General features: G+C 44.6%; 1 protein-coding gene and 2 long non-coding RNA genes across 4 annotated transcripts in view; 1 reads left to right on the top strand and 2 right to left on the bottom strand.

The window, feature by feature from the left end:
• TLCD3A (TLC domain containing 3A) overlaps positions 1-2676 on the bottom strand; it is a 16111-nt gene extending 13435 nt beyond the window's left edge. The window contains exons 1-2 of one of the 2 annotated variants that reach the window (XM_082707244.1): positions 2393-2676; positions 1884-1967 (exon numbers count right to left, since the gene is read on the bottom strand). In XM_082707244.1, coding sequence (XP_082563370.1) covers positions 1884-1967; positions 2393-2514 — 206 coding nt within the window. In that variant the 5' untranslated portion in view covers positions 2515-2676. The remainder of the gene's footprint in view (positions 1-1883; positions 1968-2392) is intronic. The other variant, XM_082707243.1, reaches the window with a different exon arrangement.
• LOC309851682 lies at positions 2435-7081 on the top strand. Its single transcript, XR_014304861.1, has 2 exons — positions 2435-2564; positions 6046-7081. It is a non-coding gene; the product is annotated as an uncharacterized lncRNA (long non-coding RNA).
• Positions 3135-19141, bottom strand: LOC309851677. Its single transcript, XR_014304856.1, has 3 exons — positions 19015-19141; positions 4279-4459; positions 3135-3526 (listed from the first exon to the last, which is right to left on the bottom strand). It is a non-coding gene; the product is annotated as an uncharacterized lncRNA (long non-coding RNA).

The raw sequence follows: 19141 nt of genomic DNA, 5'->3' as shown, positions 1-19141 counted from the left end.
AGAAGTGTGAATGTCCTTTTGAATGTAAAAAGCACTATCCAAATATAAGTGCTTAAACTGCACAGGATTTTTAGCCCTTTTGGGGATCTGGACTGCTTTAAGAATCTCCTGAAATCTCTAGTCCCACACCATATTATGCATATAATTTGGGGGGATTTATAAATACATATTCTGTGTGAAGACATAAAATGGAAAAGCATATAATAGCCGCCTGGGTGGCTCAGACGGTTAAGCATCTCCCTTCAGCTTTGGTCATGATCTCAGGGTCCTGGGATGGAGTCCCATGTCGGGTTCCCTGCTCTGGGAAGAGTCTACTTCTCCTTCTGCCCTCCCTCTGCTTGAGTGCGGAAGCACATACACTCTCTCTCAAGTAAGTAAAATCTTTTTTAAAAAGAAAGAAAAGGCATACGATAGAAAAATATTTGAGTGTACAGTCTACGAACCCCAAAAGGCCTTTTTCCCCCCCAAGATGATCTAGGTGCCTTTAAAACATGCTTATACATACATGCAAAGGCAGAGGGCACAGAGATGTGTCTGTCTCCATTTTGTGACCAGCAAATCTAAGGCATAAAGATACAGAAAAGGAGGAACCTAAAACCAAACTCAGGTGTGCCACCATGATCCAGCCACTAAAAACAGAGCTTCTGAGGGGAAGACACAAAAGGGGTCCTACAGAACTAATGGTGTGCAAACATCTGAAATATATAGTGGTTGCCCAATGCCTGCCCTCATATCAGCTCAAAAAAATACTGCAAAGTCACATTTGTCACTTTAATCTTTGCAAAAGAGGCTGATTTCAAGCTTAATGTGACAGAGTGGGAACAGTGAGAGAATTTGTTGCATGATCAGAAAATGCTCAATGAAAATAAAAAATTGAACCCAGCCAAGCAAATGCTGTTAGCCTTTGGTATATGCAGTCAAGATCAACTGACCTATCTTCTCTTGGCAGCTATCATTCATTGCCAGTAGCTGGTTTTGTTTAAAAGAGGCACAGGAAGGAAAGCACAAAAGTCACAACGGCAGGACTAATCCCAAGATTCAGACACTAAATTTGCAGATCACAGAGAAATGGATACCCCGCTCCTGCTCCCATCCCTTTCCATGCTCAAATGGTAAAAACCAGGACACTTTGCAGAATCGACAAGAAATGGACTAGGAAAGGCTATGAGACATTCCCTGCACATTTGACTACCACTCTTTAAGGAAGAGAAAGAGTCGTTCTAGGAAAAAAGGTGAAAACAATGGCTTTTTAGGAATAAGCTGGGGCGGGGGCACAACTGCCCAGGTCTAAACACTATACAAAGTACACTGGTCTTTATGATTTGTTTCACTGGTTGCACATTTCCTGACCTGCCTGGGGACTGAGCTGTAATTCAGGTACAGTTCAGTTTCCTAAAAGCCCTAGAAACCTTTTTTCATTGCCTTTAGCAAATCCAGAGGAAACACGGGAGCAGCCCTTGTAAAGAAAGGGTTGGTGGATTTGTCCCTTTTCCACAGAGGGTCTCTGCTAACCACCCTTGGGCCAAAGAATGCCCCAGAGCAGGGATCTAGTGAAATCATTTAAAAGACCCAAAGGCCAGACCCCCCACTCCAAATAATTCTCACACTTAGGTGGCTCATAAAGAACTTGAATCAGTGGGCCACCTTAAATCAGACTCAGACCCTGTCATTCTCTAGCACGTCTTCAGTTTACTTTCTCTGAAGTGGGCGAGGCTGAAAGAGGTAAAGAGAGAGGAGGGGCTAATTATGGGGCCAAGATTCTCCCATCAGCTACCCAACCGCCTGTGCTGATAAAGGACTAGCGCCTGGGAGCCACTCAAACGTGGAAACTTCGAAAAAGTTCAGCGCTGTCATTGGTGCTTCCACCTGGCATTGGATGTTACCTGTCCGTGATCACGTCGCTACAGGAACGGATGATGACGATCCCTGACCCGGTGGCCAACACAGCCTGCACTGAAGAAACCAGCCTAACGTGCGGCAGAAAAGAAAAGGGGGGTGGGATCCAGTCCAGCGGACAGCATAAAGCCCAGAGCCTTCAACCTGCCTCTCCCCTAGGCTGCCAGGGCGGTGAGGGAGAGCCTCCGGCCGCCGCCGCGCTCCTGACCCCCAAAGCAGCTGGCAGACGTGGACCAGCCGCTTCCCGCCCGGTCCGGACCCGCGTGGGCGCCCTCCATCCTCCTCCCTCTCTCCCTCCCCGCGAGGACGCCGGGGTCTTCCGAGAGCTCCGGCCAGCGCCCCGGAGGGGCAAGGCACCAGGGAAGCAGCCCCCTCGCTTCCTGTCGCCCCCCTTTTCCGCCCTCGGCGCGGCGCAGGGGCGGGCGCCGGCGGGTCGGGGCGGCGGGCAGCCCGCGCGCGGCCGGGTGCGGCGGACGGCGCCCGGCCTCGCCCCTACCTGGTGCTGATCATCACGCAGTCGGAGTCGCTCCAGGCGGGCCGCGCGCGCCGCAGCCCCCAGGTGCAGAGTGCGAAGAGCCCCGGGAAGAAGAGCGAGCCCGAGGCCAGCGTCAGCAGCATGGGTGCTCCGGGGGTCGGTCGCCGCGCTCGGCGCCCTCGGCGTGGCTCAGGTCGGCTCTGCGCGACTCTCGGACTGGCGCGGCCCGCCCGGCCCTATTTCTACCCTCCGCCCTCCGCCCCCGCCCCGGCCCCGGCCCCGGCCCCGCCGCGACTCCGGCAGCCGCCGGGCGCTGGCCCCGAGCCCGCAGCGCCACTCTCCGCGTGACCAGGCCGGCAGCCGCGATAGGCGCGGGCCGGCCGGGCGGGGCGGGGTCTCGCCGCCGCCGCCCCTGGGCCGCGAGGCTTCCCCGGGTTCCCCCGGCCGGCCGGAGAGAGGGCGGCGGCGGCGAGCTGCAGCCCCGGAGGTTCCGAAGGCGCCGACGCCGCGCCCCGCACGAGCCTTCCGAGCGGCCGCGGGGGGCCGAGGCTCCCCGGGCTTCTGTTCCGTCACCGCGGACGCGTCCCCCTCCCGGCGGGACCGACGCGGCCGACGGAACGCCCCGCACCTGCCCCCACTGCCCTCCTTGGCTTCCCAGCCCCAGGCGAAGGCGGCGGCGTGGGGGAGGCCCCGAGAAAGTCCGGGAGAAAGATGCCTTCGGCCGAGCCCCCCACACCTCCCCCGAGGGTGGGCGAGCCCTCCGCGTCGGGCCCGGGCATCTCTCTTTGGCAGAAGGAAGGAGAGGACGGGCGAGCTTGCGGCCATGCCCGCCTGGCTTATCTACCAAGCACTTTTGCGTCCAAACGGGAGTCTTAAGGAAATGATCCCTCTGTAGGCCACAGAAGGCTTTTCCGCGTCCTGCCAACTGGTGCAGTTCCTCCAAGGGGGCGGGGGTCGCTCCTCAAAGCTCTAAATCATGCTAGGGAACCCAGTAGTCCCTCTCTCCATCCGCCTAGCGAGGTGGAATACCAGGTCTGCAGACTTTCTGCAGCACCGCGGTACAGCCTCTTGCCTTCGGGTCAAGATCCTAGGCAGTCTCCGGGACTACTGACAACGTTTTCTTTTTTGAAAGTGCTCCATCCAGGTGCCGCAAACCTGAATGGGTTGGAAACGAGTCATCTTCACTCAACACCAGTCACATGGGCCAATACAGTAGCTTCAACATTACTGGCTTCTCTCCCTCTTGGGACTTCCCAACGTTTTACTTTGCTTTGGTCTCTATCATCCTCCGCTAACATGGGCCGGAGGGGGGGGGGCAATTAATTCACTTATGCCTACTGCGATTGGAAGGCTCTGTGGGTCTCTTCCCATCATCACCATGCAAAATCCTGAGGAAAGCCCTGTAAGAGGACTGTGTGAAACAGTGGGGCTCAGCCTCTCTAAGCCACTGTTTACTGATTTGTGAAAGGACAAGACTAAACTAAAAGCTCTTTAAGGTTCTTCCAGTTCTAAATTCTTACAATTCTGTGACTTTTAAAAGATAACAGATGATTGCAAATAGATGCCAATTACATTTCTCTAACACGGCAGTTACTGATGTAGAAGCAGACATAAACACAGCTTTTAACATCTTACATATTGTTGAGAGATTTAATCAACTTTAAGGAAACAGAATACCCAAGGGAAAATCTGAAATTTCTTCCAATTAGGGTAACATCTCTAACTCCCAAATTCACTGCTAACATACTTGGTGAACTGAAAAAGACACTTCAGTATGGTAGCAAGATATCCGGCAAATACAAAGCTTTCTGTATTTTCACATTTGCATGTGGACAAAGGACAGCTAAGTGTAAACTTTTCGTGGTCTCCAAAACAAATGCTTATGCATTGCACTTTCTATTCCCTACCTTTTTATCCCAACCACCTCCAGCTCCAGCTCCAGCTTTTCCAGAGGGATAAGTGGTTACCAGTCTTCCCTGCCTTCTCTCCTTAGGGATCAGCGGACGGACCAAGGATGCTAACACGTTTAAGTCGTGGGAACCCGTCTAGTCCCTATGCAAGAAGTTGTCTGTACAGCTCTTAAGGAGTCTATGAAATGAAAACAAAATAAACTTAGGTTTCACATACAGAAAATAGTGAGTCAAGTAAGTTTCCAACACCGGGTTCACGTTGTCACCAGAATGTTAAGCTTGAATCACCAGAAAGCCAACAAGCATAAATACGAGCCTTGGTTTTTCAACCCCTTAGGCAAATGACAAAGTCTTTTTAACAGAAACTTCTACTCATCCTTCAAAAGTTTTGAGTTGTGTTTCCTTCTCCAGGAAGGTTTCTATCTATCTGGTTTTTTGGGGCACATTTATAAATGTCCCTCTAGATCACTAATTGTTAGCTCTTTGAGACAGGACGATGTCTTTTCTTTTTGTTTTCCAAGTTAGGCCTGGCACATTCCCAGTGCTCAAGAAATATTGATACTTTTCAAAGCTAATATTTAGTGAATATTTACTATGTGCCAGGCACTGTATCAAACATTTTACAAGCATTATCTCATTGGATTGGTCACAAAGAATCTATCTTCTGTGTGTGTGTGGGTGTGTGTGCGCGCAAAATAAGACCCAGAGCAATGAAAAAAAACTGGCCCAAGTTCACCTGGTGGGTGGCAGAGTTGGGATTTGAACTCATTACTTTCTGCTTTCAAGGTCAGTGTGCTTAATGACTACACTACCTTCAAACTTGGTAAGCAAGGGAAGAGTAGTTGTTTTTCACAACATAGTTTCTGATTAATAACCACTGTTCCTAATTGTTTCCTCATAAATTTAAATGTGTGGACTGTACTTTATGGGTTCTGATGCTGCTGTTATTAATATCATTTCATATTTATATATGCCTTTACAATTTTTCAAATCACTTTCATATATATTAATCTCACTTGGTTCTCAAAATGACCTGGTGAGGAAGGTGAATATATTACTTCCTTTCTTAGATGAAGAAATCGAGGAGCGAATGGTAAACTGACAGGCCACTCTATGACATGGCAAGGCTCAAGTTAGAACTGAGGGCTCCTGACTGATGTTCAGGGTGATTTCATCTCGTAGACTTGGGATTTAAGGAGTTTTTAGTTATGTCTCTTAGGTGGATTTTGATAGTGAGGTTGGAGTTACCAGATGTTAGTTAAGAGAAGACTCACTTGCAAAGTGAGAACTCATTTGCAAAATTCCCTTGAATGGGAATTGATCAAGCTCCAAGTGTGGGAGAGCCATGGTGGGATTCCTCTGGTTTCTACCCTATCTCTTCCATTCCTTTAAACCCTGATCTGGATACCATTAGGGGATAGGATAGCAGAACTCTCCCCCATTCTGTTCCCTGGTTTCTCTAGACTTAAACTGAAAATACCGTATTTACTTTTACGAGACTCTGAGAATAGCCAGGTGAATGCCAAAAAGATGTGCAATGTGTAGGTTGCTAGCCTTGATCAAGGACATTTTCTTCCTATCCAGAAAAATGCGTCAAGGAAAAACAACTGAGATTCACACATAGGACCTCCTCATTTCAAGCTCCAGGACTGAGAGACCTTGGAGGTCTATAGCCACCCATTTACTTAAAAATCGTAACAGAGAAAAACTCTATTCTGAAATGAACTATTTTGCTTAGAACTGCACCTCATTTCTGTATTACAGGCTTTGGAAGCAGAGACAGAGCAAGAACAAGGGAGGAAATAAAATGATGGGAGACACGGAGATACAGCACAGGAAGATCCTTCAGAAGACTGAGATCAGAACTGTTACGGGGAATAAAAGGGGCACGATCCAGCTCCTTTGACTCAGAACAAGCAGAGAGACGGATCCAGAAACTGGAATTCACAACAAGGGGACAAAAGGGAGGCACTGTGAGACATAGAGAAAGGTAAAAGGAGGTGTACAAAGAGGAAGGAAGTGACAGCCTTTTATGGGAATAGCTGGAACCAACCGAAGCCATAATGCATTTGAAGTTCTACTGCACAAGGAAGGAGGCGCGGCTTGTTTTTAGGCCAGAATGTGGCAGGAGGAAGTTAATCAATTGCCTTTCTCCTCTTTCTCCTGTACTCTGTTTGCACTCCACAAGAATACCTGGTCAATGCGGCCTGGCATTGATATTTGTCTACATGTTTCCCCTGTGGACTGCGGGCCTCTCTAAGGGGCAAGGCAGGGCCTGTCGGTTCAGAAGGCAGCCACGACACACAGCGCAGCGGGGAGCGTGAGGAGGCTTGAGTTCCAGCGATGGCCCTGCTTCACGTAAGCTGGGTGACATGGGGAAAACTACTTAACCTCTCTCTAAGATATGGGTTCCTCTACCGACCTCACAGGGTGGTTATGAGAATTAGATGAGAGAATTTCAGAAATACGTGTAAACTATGTGCCGGACGGGGGCAAGGGACCCTTCATTATCTTGGTTCCCTGCAGCACAGTTACTGGCTGTTGAAACTTCTCAGTAAACATGGATTGGATTGAAGACGATCTAGGTAGGCCTGGCCTTAGCCAGCTTCTAGGCTGCCGCTTCCTCGGTTTTATCCTGGACTATTTGCAAAAGCAAACTCTAAGTCTAAGAGGCACAGTCACACCCCAAGCACGTGGTTTCTACAAACAGTGACCACAGCTGCGCACCACAGGGAAGTCCTCGCTCTGGTACACAGTGATAATGATCCCTGTCAATAAAGACCGTAATTTACACAAAGAACTGATTATATAGTACCTGCCTTTGTGTATTGCTTGTATTTTTAGGGCACTCTCACCTATTTCTTTTGCTGTTAAGTGCAAAAATTTGCTTGTCTGCAGAGAGTCACACCTAACTAAAAGTAGTGTGAGTTCCAAACTCAAGTTTAAGAAAATATTCAAGGGCATCGAACCATTAAGGAAATGAGTTAGAGCCAGCAAATTGCTGTGAACAAATTCAGCTGCCTTCCTAAATCAGATCAATAATTTTTAGTGACTTCATGTCTCATAAATAATTCCGTAGAAGGATTGTTTTGTTTACTCAATTAAACTCTGATGGTATTGTTATTTTTTTTTTTTAAGTATTTTTTTTTTAAGATTTTATTTATTTATTTGTGAGAGAGAGAGAGTGAGAGCGAGCACAGGCAGACAGAGTGGAAGGCAGAGTCAGAGGGAGAAGCAGGCTCCCTGCGGAGCAAGGAGCCCGATGTGGGACTCGATCCCAGGATGCTGGGATCATGACCTGAGCTGAAGGCAGCTGCTTAACCAACTGAGCCACCCAGGCGTCCCGGTATTGTTATTTTTTTTAATCAAAAAATATGTCAGGGGCACCTGGGTGGCTCAGTCTGTTAAACAAGTGAATCAATCCGGCTCAGGTCATGATCTCAGGGTCATGAGATCCAGCCCCAGCATTAGGCTCTGCACTCAGCGAGGAATCTGCTTGAGATTCTCTCTCTCCCTCTGCCCCTCCCCCTGCTCACGTGCACTCTCTAAATAAATTCTTTTAAAAAATATGTCAGGAAAAAAATATGTTAGAAAGAAAACATGCCCACTATGGAAAATAATCACAAATAATGCCATCACTGAGAGATATTACTCTCAGGTACTAGTATTTCGGTAAAATTCTTTTTTAAAAAATATTTTACTTATTTATTTGAGAAAGGGAGACACAATGAGAGAGGAACACAGCAGGGGGAATGGGAGAAGCAGAAGCAGGTTCCCTGCTTAGCAGATAGCCCAGTGCCAGGCTCGATCCCAGGACCCCAGGATCACGACATGAGCCAAAGGCAGACACTTAATGACTGAGCCACCCACGCACCCAGGTAAAATTCTTCCCAGTCTTCTTTATTTTTTTATTTTATTTTATTTTTTTTAAAGATTTTATTTATTTATTTGACAGAGAGAAATCACAAGCAGTCGGAGAGGCAGGCAGAGAGAGAGGGAAGCAGGCTCCCTGCTGAGCAGAGAGCCCGATGCAGGACTCGATCCCAGGACCCTGAGATCATGACCTGAGCCGAAGGCAGCGGCTTAACCCACTGAGCCACCCAGGTGCCCCTTCCCAGTCTTCTTTAAATGCATTTATTATATATATATATAATATATATATTATACATAATATATATTATATATATTTTTTAAGATTCTATTTATTTATTTGACAGAGATCATAAGTAGACAGGCAGGCAGAGAGAGAGAGGGGAGGAAGCAGGCTCCCCGCTGAGCAGGGAGCCCGATGTGGGGCTTGATCCCAGGACCCTGGAATCGCAACCTGAGCCGAAGGCAAAGGCTTTCACCCACTGAGCCACCCAGGCGCCCTGCATTTATTATATTTTTGATTGAGATCGTGCCTTAAATTAATTTTGAATAATATTTCACTTGTAAGTATTTTCAATGTTATTAAAATCTTTACAAACTTCATTTTTTAAAAAGATTTTATTTATTTGATGGACAGAGAACACAAGTATGCAGAGAGGCAAGCAGAGAAAGAGGAGGGCGCAGGCTCCCTGCCGAGCAGAAAACCTGATGCAGGGCTCGATCCCAGGACCCCAGGATCACAACCCGAGCTGAAGGCAGAGTATTTAACCCACTGAGCCACCGAGGCACCCCACAAACTTCATTTTTAATAAGTCAAAAGTAATTTGATTTTTGATTATAGATTATCTTTCAAAGTGGGTTATCACTTGTTTTGAAAGGAATTCTTAACTGGGGGAGAGTGGGTTTGAGCACAGATGTATATACCCTGGCACAAAAACATAGACAAGGTCTTCATCTGTTCTGGTAACTTCAAATTTAAAAATAGTTAAGAGCCCCATCCTTATTAGCATTCGGTTTATGTCTTTAAAGTGGGCGTGATAATATCTATAGAAACTCAAGCTGCTATGTAAGTATCTAGTTTTTGCTCTTTATAGGCTGAGCTCTATTAACCTATTTAGGAAACTGTAATTATGTAGGCCCTTGGTGCCTGTTTAAGCAATGAAGGAAACCCTTCTTTGCAAAGCTAAGTCTGTAGTGTCTTTTACCACACACAGGCAATTTTCACCCCAGACTTAATGACTTCTCAACAAGATTATGGCTGAAAATCTAAAAACAATGCAGAGGAAGCTAATTAGTTACAAGGAAGTAAGTTTCTTATTTAGGTCGGGATCTTTCTTATATACATAGCAACCAGAACCTTGGCCTCAAGCATGCTGGCCGAGGCTTATGTAGCAGCTGAGTGTCGCCGCCCCCATCTGTGACCGACCTCACAGAATCACAAACTATTAATCGTGAGTCGAAAGGCTGAATAAACTGTTGAGTTAGGGGCCAGATTGAAATACATTTACCCTGGAGGTAGAGCAAGTTCCCATGTTGTGAGGTAACATGACCACGCTGCCCAGCACAGGTCTTAGAAGGATTCGGAAAGATTTATTATTATTATTATTATTTTTAAGATTTTATTTATTTGATAGAGAGAGATCACAAGTAGGCAGAGAGGCAGGCAGAGAGAGAGTGGGGGAGGAAGCAGGCTCCCTGTGGAGCAGAGAGCCCGACTCGGGGCTCGATCCCAGGACCCTGGGATCATGACCTGAGCCGAAGACAGAGGCTTTAACCCACTGAGCCACCCAGGCGCCCCATTTTTATTATTATTATTTTTTTAAGATTTTTTTTTTTTAAGATTTTTTTAAGAGTGGGAGAGGGAGAAGCATGCTTCCAGCTGAGCAGGAAACCCGACGCAGGGCTCGATCCCAGGACCCCGTGATTAGGACCAGAGCCGAAGGCAGATACTTAACCACTTAACCAGCTGAACCACCCAGCATCCTGGGATTCAGAAAGTTTTAAATCCTACCACAATGTGAAGGACAGGAAGCACTTGCTAGTCAAGACTCTGTCACTTTCCTTCTTTTGGGTGTTCTAAGTCCACTGTTTGTTTATGCAGCATCTGTGGCTCAAGTGGCTCCTCTTTATATGTTTTCTTCTCTTTCAATTTTAAGAACCATGTTCATTCCAATCTGCTGCTGTCGAATACTCTACTGTTGGGGTTCTGGCCAATAGAGCAGCACACACATAAACCCTCAAAAATGATTTTAACATTGAAAAGAAAGAGAATATAGTAACTTATGAAGAAAAACTAAGAAAATCAACTGAAATATAGAATAAAAGAAGTGAGATAAAGTGGCTGGATACAAGATCAATCCACGAAATTAAACGGCTTTTCTATAAGCCAGCAAATATCAATTAGAAAATGTGACAGAAAAGGAAGACCATTTATAGTATTTTTAAAATTTTTAATTCCAGTACAGTTAACATACAGTATTATATTAGTTTCAGGTATAATACATTTTTTAAATTTATAAAATCTGTTAGAGGGGCGCCTGGGTGGCTCAGTCAGTTAAGCATCTGCCTTCCACTTGGGTCACGGTCCCAGGGTCCTGGGATTGAGCCCCACAGGGAGCCTGCTTCTCCCTCTCCCTCTGCTGCTCCCCCTGCTTGTACTCTCTCTCCCTCTGTCAAATAAGTAAATAAACAATCTTTTTTAAAAATTAGGGGCACCTGGGTGGCTCAGTGGGTTAAAGCCTCTGCCTTTGGCTCATATCATGATCTCAAGGGTCCCGGGATCGAGTTTCACATTGGGAATCTCTGCTCAGCAGGGGGCCTGCTTCCTCCTCTCTCTGCCTGCCTCTCTGCCTACTTGTGATCTCTGTCTCTCAAGTAAATAAAATCTTTAAAAAAAATAAATAAATAAATAAAAATTTAAAAAATATTGGTTAGTTTTAGGCCTAATAAGAAATATGCAAGACCCAAATGGAGAAAGCTACAAACCTTTACTGAAAGCTATAAAAGCCTAAACAAATGGAGAGCATGGTCCTAAAGGGAATATTCAATACCGTAAACATGTCAATTTTCCTCAAATTGATCGTTAAATTCAATACAATTCCAATGGAATTCCTAACACGGTTTTCATAGACTCAGAAAGCTCTTCCTAAAGCTCACAGGAATTAGAGAAAATGTGCAAGAATGGCCAAGAAATATTTGAATAAGGAACACTGGGGGGAAGGGAGGAATTTACAATATATCAAAACACCCTCAAATTATCGTAATTAAAATAGTGTAGAAGAAACAAATCCGTGGCATAAAACAGAGTCCTAAACCAGACCCACCAAATTTAGTATGTGGCAAACACATCATACTTGTGAAGAAAGGAAGGACTAAGAACACCACAGAAACCATTAGCCTTCCTTTGGAAAAAATAAAATTAGTTGAGTACTGTCCCTGCAGAAATGTTGTCCTCCCAGAACCTCATGACCTTATTTGGAAATGGGGTCTTTGCAAATTTAATTACAGTAAGGATTGAGGTGAGACTAGACTGGACTAGGGTAGGCCCTAAATTCATGAGAGTATCCTTATAAGAAACAGAAAAGGACACAGACACAGAAAAGAAGATGACGTGAAGGTGGAGTAAGAGATTGAAAAGATGAATCTATGAGCCAAGGGATGCCAAGGACTGGCTTCTCTCTCAAGGACAGTGTCTTCTCAGAGCACCCCCCACCACACACAAGGAATCAATCCTAGCAACACCTTGATTTCAGACTTTTCTAGCCTCCAGAACTGAGAAAATTAATTTCTGTTGTCAAAAGGCACTCAGCCTTTGGTAATTTGTTACGGCAGTCCCAGAAAACTAATACAATGCCACACACTAAACACAAACATAAATTTCAATATATAAAAGATTTAACATGAAAAGCAACATTATAGATATATCAGAAGAAAAGTTTGAAAAATATTTTTGGGCATGTGGGTGGTTCAGCTGGCTAAGTGACTGCCTTTGGCTCAGGTCATGATACCGAAGTGCCAGGATCAAGTACCACTTCAGGTTCCCGCAGGGAGTCTGCTTCTCCCTCTGACCTTACCCCCTCTCATGCGCGCATGCTCTCTCTCTCTCTCTCTCTCTCAAATAAATAAATAAAATTTAAAAAATATATATTAAAAAAAAGAAAAATATTTTTATTTTTAGAATTCACAGTCTAGAGAAAGCCTTCCCAAACAAGGCATGAAACCCAGGTCGTCATATAGAAAAAGACAGATTTGTGTATGCTAAAAACAAAATTGTACATCAAAGGGCACTAGTTACAAGTTAAAAGTTTAGAAAAAAATATTTGTAGTATGTAGCAAAACCAGGGTTAATATCCAGAATAGACAAAGAAATCCTATAAGTCAAGAAGAAACACAAATGACACAACAGAATTATTCAAATAATATAAACTGGAAATAAACAGAATACAAAAAGGCCAATAAAAGCTTTGTAAGTAAATATTTAAAAAACTGATAATATCCAGTGTACATAAAGACACAAGGACATAGGTACTTTTCTCAATACTGGTAGAAGTATAAATATGTGGGATGCCTGGGTGGCTCAGTTAGTTAAGCAATGGCCTTCGGTCATGATCCCAGGGTCTTGGGATCAAGTCCTGCATCGGGCTCCCTGCTTGGTTGGAAGTCTGCTTCTCCCCCTCCCTCTCTCGCTTGTCTCTCTCTCTGTCAAATAAATAAATAAAATCTTAAAAGAAAAAGGAAATAAAACTTTTAACTGCTTTTCCAATGTAAACCTAAAACATAGCCAGCTAAAACATTCTTGGCTGGTGGAGAAGGGATATCAACCGTGTTATCAGTGATTGTGAAACTGGAGAATATTATGTGTGGGAGGGTTGTTCACAAGATTTTTATGTTCAGCAGAAGGAGGCATGGATTTATAAAAGACATTAAAAATTTTTTTTAACTTTAAGAAATATTCAAGGCGCCTGAGTGGCTCAGTGGTTTAAGCCGCTGCCTTCAGCTCAGGTCATGATCTCGGGGTCCTGGGATCGAGTCCCACATTGGGCTCTCTGCTCAGCAGGGAAGCCTGCTTCCTCCTCTCTCTCTCTGCCTACTTGTGATCTCTCTCTCTGTCAAATAAATAAATAAAATCTTAAAAAATAAAAAAAAAAGAAATATTCAGTGGGATCCCCCTGCCCTTAAAGTTGCATGCAAAATGTGCAAATGTATATTTTTCTGGGGGAAAGGATCTACACAGAGTTCTTCATGTCCTCCAAGGGATCCAGACTCAAGAAAGATTAAAAGATACTGGACACTCAAAGGAGTCAGATACAATGAATCAATGGTAGCTACATTATAATGATTGTATTCGTTAGTTAATGTCAATTTTACAAAACTAATGTTACTTTTGTTGTAAAGTTTAAGACTTACACAAAAGGGCTTGTCATTTTGGCCTCTATAATTATCACCTTGTTGAGTAGGTGAGGGAATTACTGAATGTGAACCCAATGTAGCCAATGTGGAAGGGTTCTAAAAACATCTGGGAGCTAGCGTGTATACATGACTGAATGCCTGAGCTATGATCGTGGGAACAGGGGAGCTGCTGAAGCTAGCTGGAGATTATGATCTGCTTAGCAAGAATGGGCATGCACAGAGAACCAGAGTACCAATCAAAACGAAACCAGGTATCCAGCCTATGGGAACAAGCAGAACACCTGAATTTCAATCAAGAATGAGCAGTGGTGTTCTGGATATTCAAAAAACTGAGGCTTGGTCAGCAAAAGACTGTATCTTCATGAAAAGCCGTGTACTAAAAATAGTCCTTAAAGGAAAGCCAAGAAAACATTTTTCGAATAAGATTTCTTGCAGAAATCAAACTGCATTCCCCCATTACAAGTTGATGTGGGAACTCTGCCACCCATAGTGATAATAGGATCTGTGTGTGATGGGGTTTGAGGAGTCCTAGGGGGCATTTTGGAAATTTGTAGGGAGTATTTTTAGTTAAGACAACGTTGGCAAGGGGCTATGCTACTGGCTCAGTAGGTAAGGATCAGATCATTCAGACATGTTGCAGGTTTTTTGTTTTTTTTGGCAGCGGGGGGAGGGTTGGCAAGAAATTTCACAAAAAACTCAGGTGTTTAGGGGAAGGTCATTATGGAGGGGAAGGTTATTATGGAGAGTGAAGGTCATTATGGAAGGGAAGCTTAAATGAAGAACGATACTGTCTTGATCTTATAAAATAACATACTCTGCATGATGTCCACTTAATGTAGTACAGCTACTTCGAAAACAGTGAAACCAGTTGCAAATACAACAGGGTATTGGGGACTCCTTTTAACTGAGTCAGAAAGAAATGCTAAATTGACAGGCACATGAAATTTAGAGACCTCACTGGGTTTCATTAACAAAGGCTATTTTAAAACGACTTAATACTTTCATCTATAGACTTAGCTTTGTTTGTTTGTTTGTTTGGTTTGTTTTATGGCATAATGAGAAATGTTATAAGAATTCTTTTGGGGATTACTGGTGGTTGTTGTCTTTTTTTTTTTTTTTCCATTTTATTTTGATGCTGTCCTCAGACATGCATACCGCAAACCCCCTGTGGCCTATCCTTCTTTGCCAATCCACCCTTTCTCCATTGCCCATTAAAAGACAGGGTCTCTGAGATATGTGAATGTGTTTTAAGTATTAGAGACTAAATTTATGTATAAGGTAAAACTTCAAGTGATAAAATATGTTTTCTGTCACCAGCTATACCCCATCCCACAGGGGCAAAACAATTTTTTTAAACTGAGCTCCTTTGTGACAATATCACAAGCTCCTTTTTTTCATATCCAAACTTCTATATGTAAACGTCCATATTTTATCTTAAGACCGTATAAGCTGTCTTTCCTGACTTCTTCCACTTCCCTCTTCTGCTAATCATAAATAAATCAGTCTAGCCCATTACTTATCTTTTTTTTTTTTTTTTTTTAAGATTTCTTATTTATTTGACAGAAAGAGAGATCACAAGTAGGCAGGCAGGTGGCGGGGCGGGGAGCAGGCTCCCTGCTGAGCAGAGAGCCGCTGGGTCCTAGGACCCTGAGATCATGACCTGAGCCGAAGGCAGAGGCTTAACCCACTGAACCACTCAGGCACCCCTAGCCCCCCTTTTTAATACCCCCCTTTTTGGGGCACCTGGGTGGCTCAGTGGGTTAAAGGCTCTGCCTTTGGCTCAGGTCATGCTCCCAGGGTCCTGGGATTGAGCCCTGTAGCACCAGGCTCTCTGCTGAGCAGGGAATCTGCTTCCCCTGCTCTCTCTCTGCCTGCCTCTCTGCCTACTTGTGATCTCTGTCTGTCAAATAAATAAATAAAATCTAAAAAAAATATATATATATACACCCCTTTTTTGGAAGGGGGAGGGGCAGATGGAGAAGGAGAATCCTAAGCAGACTCCATGCCTAGCAGAGAAACCAGAGCAGGGTTTGCTCCCACAACCCTGATACCATGATCCCAGCTGAAATGAAGAGTCAACACTTAACCGATGGAGCCACCCAGGTGCCCTATTAATGCCTTCTTTGAAAACCTAGTGTCCACCTATATTTGTGCTTTTATCTTCTCACACTTTTTTTACTGTGCAACTCTCCTAAACTCAAGCTCATGTTCACTACTAATATCTGCAAAGAGGGAGAAAGGAAATCACTGAGTTGGGAGCTTTGGAATAGGAAGGCTAGGGGAGTGTAATTGAGAGTTGACAATGGATGCATAAAAGGATATCAGTGGAAATTGGGACAGCACGAATATGGACTGGAGATGGCCTATCCTCATTGCTTGACTGGCTACAATAATGCACGCTGCTCAGAAGCAAAGAAAACAAAAATGAGAGGACTAAGGCTGATGGCAGGCATGCTAAACTTGATCAGATCACTTCTCTGCTTACAATCCTTCAAAGGTTTCCCATTCCTCAGCATGACCTTCAGGAGCCTCGGTCATCTGGCACCAGATATTTCTCTAGCCTCCCCTTGTACCATTCTCCCCTTAGCTTTCAAAGTCTCCCCCCGCTGCAGCCAATTTCTTCTAATCTAAAGGCTTTTGCATGTACCATTCCTTTCATCTGTCACCTCCAATTCTTCCCACCCCCCACCCTTTGCTTCAGCTTAAAAATTAGTTCCTCAGAGAAGCTTTTCTGACCCCCAAATCCAATCCAGACACTCTATCAAAATAGTCTTTTGATATATGTCTTGTCTTCCATTAGACCTATCACAGTTATGTTTATTTGTATGAATACCCTTTCAGACATGGAAATAGCCCTGTGGAGGCAAGCAATGGGTTTACTTTGTTGATTGCTAAATTCCCAGCACCTAGCCTAGTGCCTATCACCAGCAGGAACAGTAGAAACATTCGTTCACTCATTCAATACATTTAGTGAGTTTACTGAATGAGTAAATGAATGTTCGGATGAGTTAGCTACAGGACTTTAGACAAGGTTTTTTTGTATTGTTTTGTTTGTTTGTTTGTTTGGCCAAACATTTCATTCAGTATTGTGTAGTTGCTTAACACACACTTAAATAGTCTTATTGGGGGAGGGGAAAGGGAAGGTTCTTGTAGATTCCCAAGGAAATGCTTAGGCAAGTTTTTTATTGTAATTACATCTCCATTTTCTCATCTGCTAAATGGGGCAATGATACTAATTTCTAACCTCAGGATAGCCATGTGGATTAAGAGACAATGACTCCCTAGCATGGTGCCTGACATTATAGTAGGGGCTAGGAAATGTTACTTATTTTCATTGTTAAAAATAAGCTCTATGAGCAGGGCGCCTGAGTGGCTCCATCATTAAGTGTCTGTGTAAGCATCTGCCTTCAGCTCAGGTCATGATCCCAGGATGCTGGGATCAAGCCCACGTCAGGCTCCCTGCTCAGCAAGAAGCCCATTTCTTCCTCTCCCTCTGCCTGTGCCCCCCACACCGTCAAATAAATAAATTTTAAAAATTTTAAAACAAATCAAACAAACAAACAAACTCTATGAGCAACCAGAACTCTCATACAGCACTGGTAAGAATGCAAAAATGACACAGCCACTTTGGAGAAAGAGTTTACCAGTTTCTTACAGAGTTTAACACAGATTTTCCATACAATCCAGCAATCCCACTTCTAGGTATTTACCCAAATAAAATGGAAACTTTGGCTGATACAAAACCTGCGCACAAATGTTTATTCAGCTTTATTCATCATTGCCAAAAACTGGAAACAACCCAAATGTCCTTCAAACAAGGAATGGATAAATAAATTGTGGTATAGCTACACAGAATACCACCCAGCAAGAAGGAATGAACTACTGATAGATGCACAAAATGGATGACACGCAACAGGTTCATGCTAGGTGAAAGAAGCCAGACTCAAAAAGGCCACATGTTATATGATTCCATTTATATGACATTCTAGAAAAGCCAAACTGTTGGGACAGAAATCAGGTCAGTGGTTGCCAAGCAATGGGGTGGAGCATGAGGGAATTTGGAGGAATGACAGAACTGTCCTAGGACTTGACTGGGGTGGTAGTGACATGTCTATATGCACTTAACAAAACTCCTGGCATTATAAACCAGAAGCTGAATTTTACTATATGTAAATTAAGCCCTCATATAAAAGATACAGACCCAAAACAGGTGGATAAAATTACATTTTCCTTTTCAAAAAAGTGTTACAAAAGTATGACAGTTTATTTGTAGACATTTTGGGAAAATGTACAAAGAGTGTACATGCCATCACCCACAGAACAGTACTATTTGCTATCATTTTTATATGTGCAAACTACACATGAACTGGGACCACACTGTACATTTTTGCTTTCTCAAATGTACATTTTTTTAAAGATTTTATTTGACAGAGAGAGAGAGAGAGATCACAAGTAGGCAGAGAGGCAGGCAGAGAGGGAGTGGGGAGGGAGCAGGGAGCTCCCCACTGAGCAGGGAGCCTGATGTGGGCTGGATCCCAGGACCCTGAGACCAAGACCTGAGCAGAAGGCAGAGGCTTAACCCTCTGAGCCACCTAGGGGCCCCTCAAATGTACATTTTACTTTCTGGCATATATTAAGCACATTTTCCCCTGCAAGTAACTTTCAAAACCATGATTTCACGAGTCAAAACTATTTATTCTATTGTACAGCCCATTAACATTTTTAAGCCTCCCCTTACGGTTAGAAATCGCTTCCATGTTTTTACTACAAACGACTTCGATAAAACTAAAACTAAAAAAAAAAAAAAGCTGGGTGGGGCCAGGGACTCTTCCATTTTGCAATTTCACAATGTTTAACTGGTAAAACAACTCTTCCTTGGCTGCCATCGCCTCATTGTTTTAAGTGTCTGGAGGAAAAGTGGTTCCACAGGGTGATCTGGCCTCTCCTTCCTTTGCGGTGCACAAGAGCTAGACACCCTAATATTACCTGTATTACTAGCTTAAATTTGCATAGCGCTTTTTATCTTTGCGGGGTAAGCAGGGCAGCCGGAGTGATCTGCTCATGAACCCACAGTTTATCAGTCTTGGAATGGGACTTAGGCTCTAGATACTGAGTCTCAGAAAGTAAACATTTCCCCAGCGGCGGAGCACTGTCTAATCTAGCCCTTCACGCCCAACATACCCCCTCCCCCCACCCATGGAGAAGCTGCAGACACCCCCAGAAAACCCTTACTAGAGGCTTGGCACATGGAGAACTTAACTGTCAAGTGGACGCTATCCCTCCGAAAACTGTCCTTGGCCACATCGCCACTTACCAGCTGGGGTCATTTCTCCCCCCGGTGGCAGGGGGACACCTGGGGGACACTGATCAAGAGGGCCCTGGGAGCTGTAGGATCGCCGGCTTCGCGGCCTGTGAGGGTTGCTATCGGTACGTCGCGACGCTGTTGGGGCTTACCCTCACTGGGGGTCCTGCCAGGGCAGCCAGGCCCTCCTCAACACCGGGGCCTTCAGTGGGGGGCGCGCCCTCGGCGAGGTGAAGCGGGACCCCATCATGTTAAGGAGAGCTGAAGGCAGGCAGGGAC

Source organism: Mustela nivalis, assembly GCF_964662115.1.
Source record: "Mustela nivalis genome assembly, chromosome: 17".
NCBI lineage: Eukaryota > Metazoa > Chordata > Mammalia > Carnivora > Mustelidae > Mustela > Mustela nivalis.
This window is presented reverse-complemented; position numbering and strand designations above follow the sequence as displayed.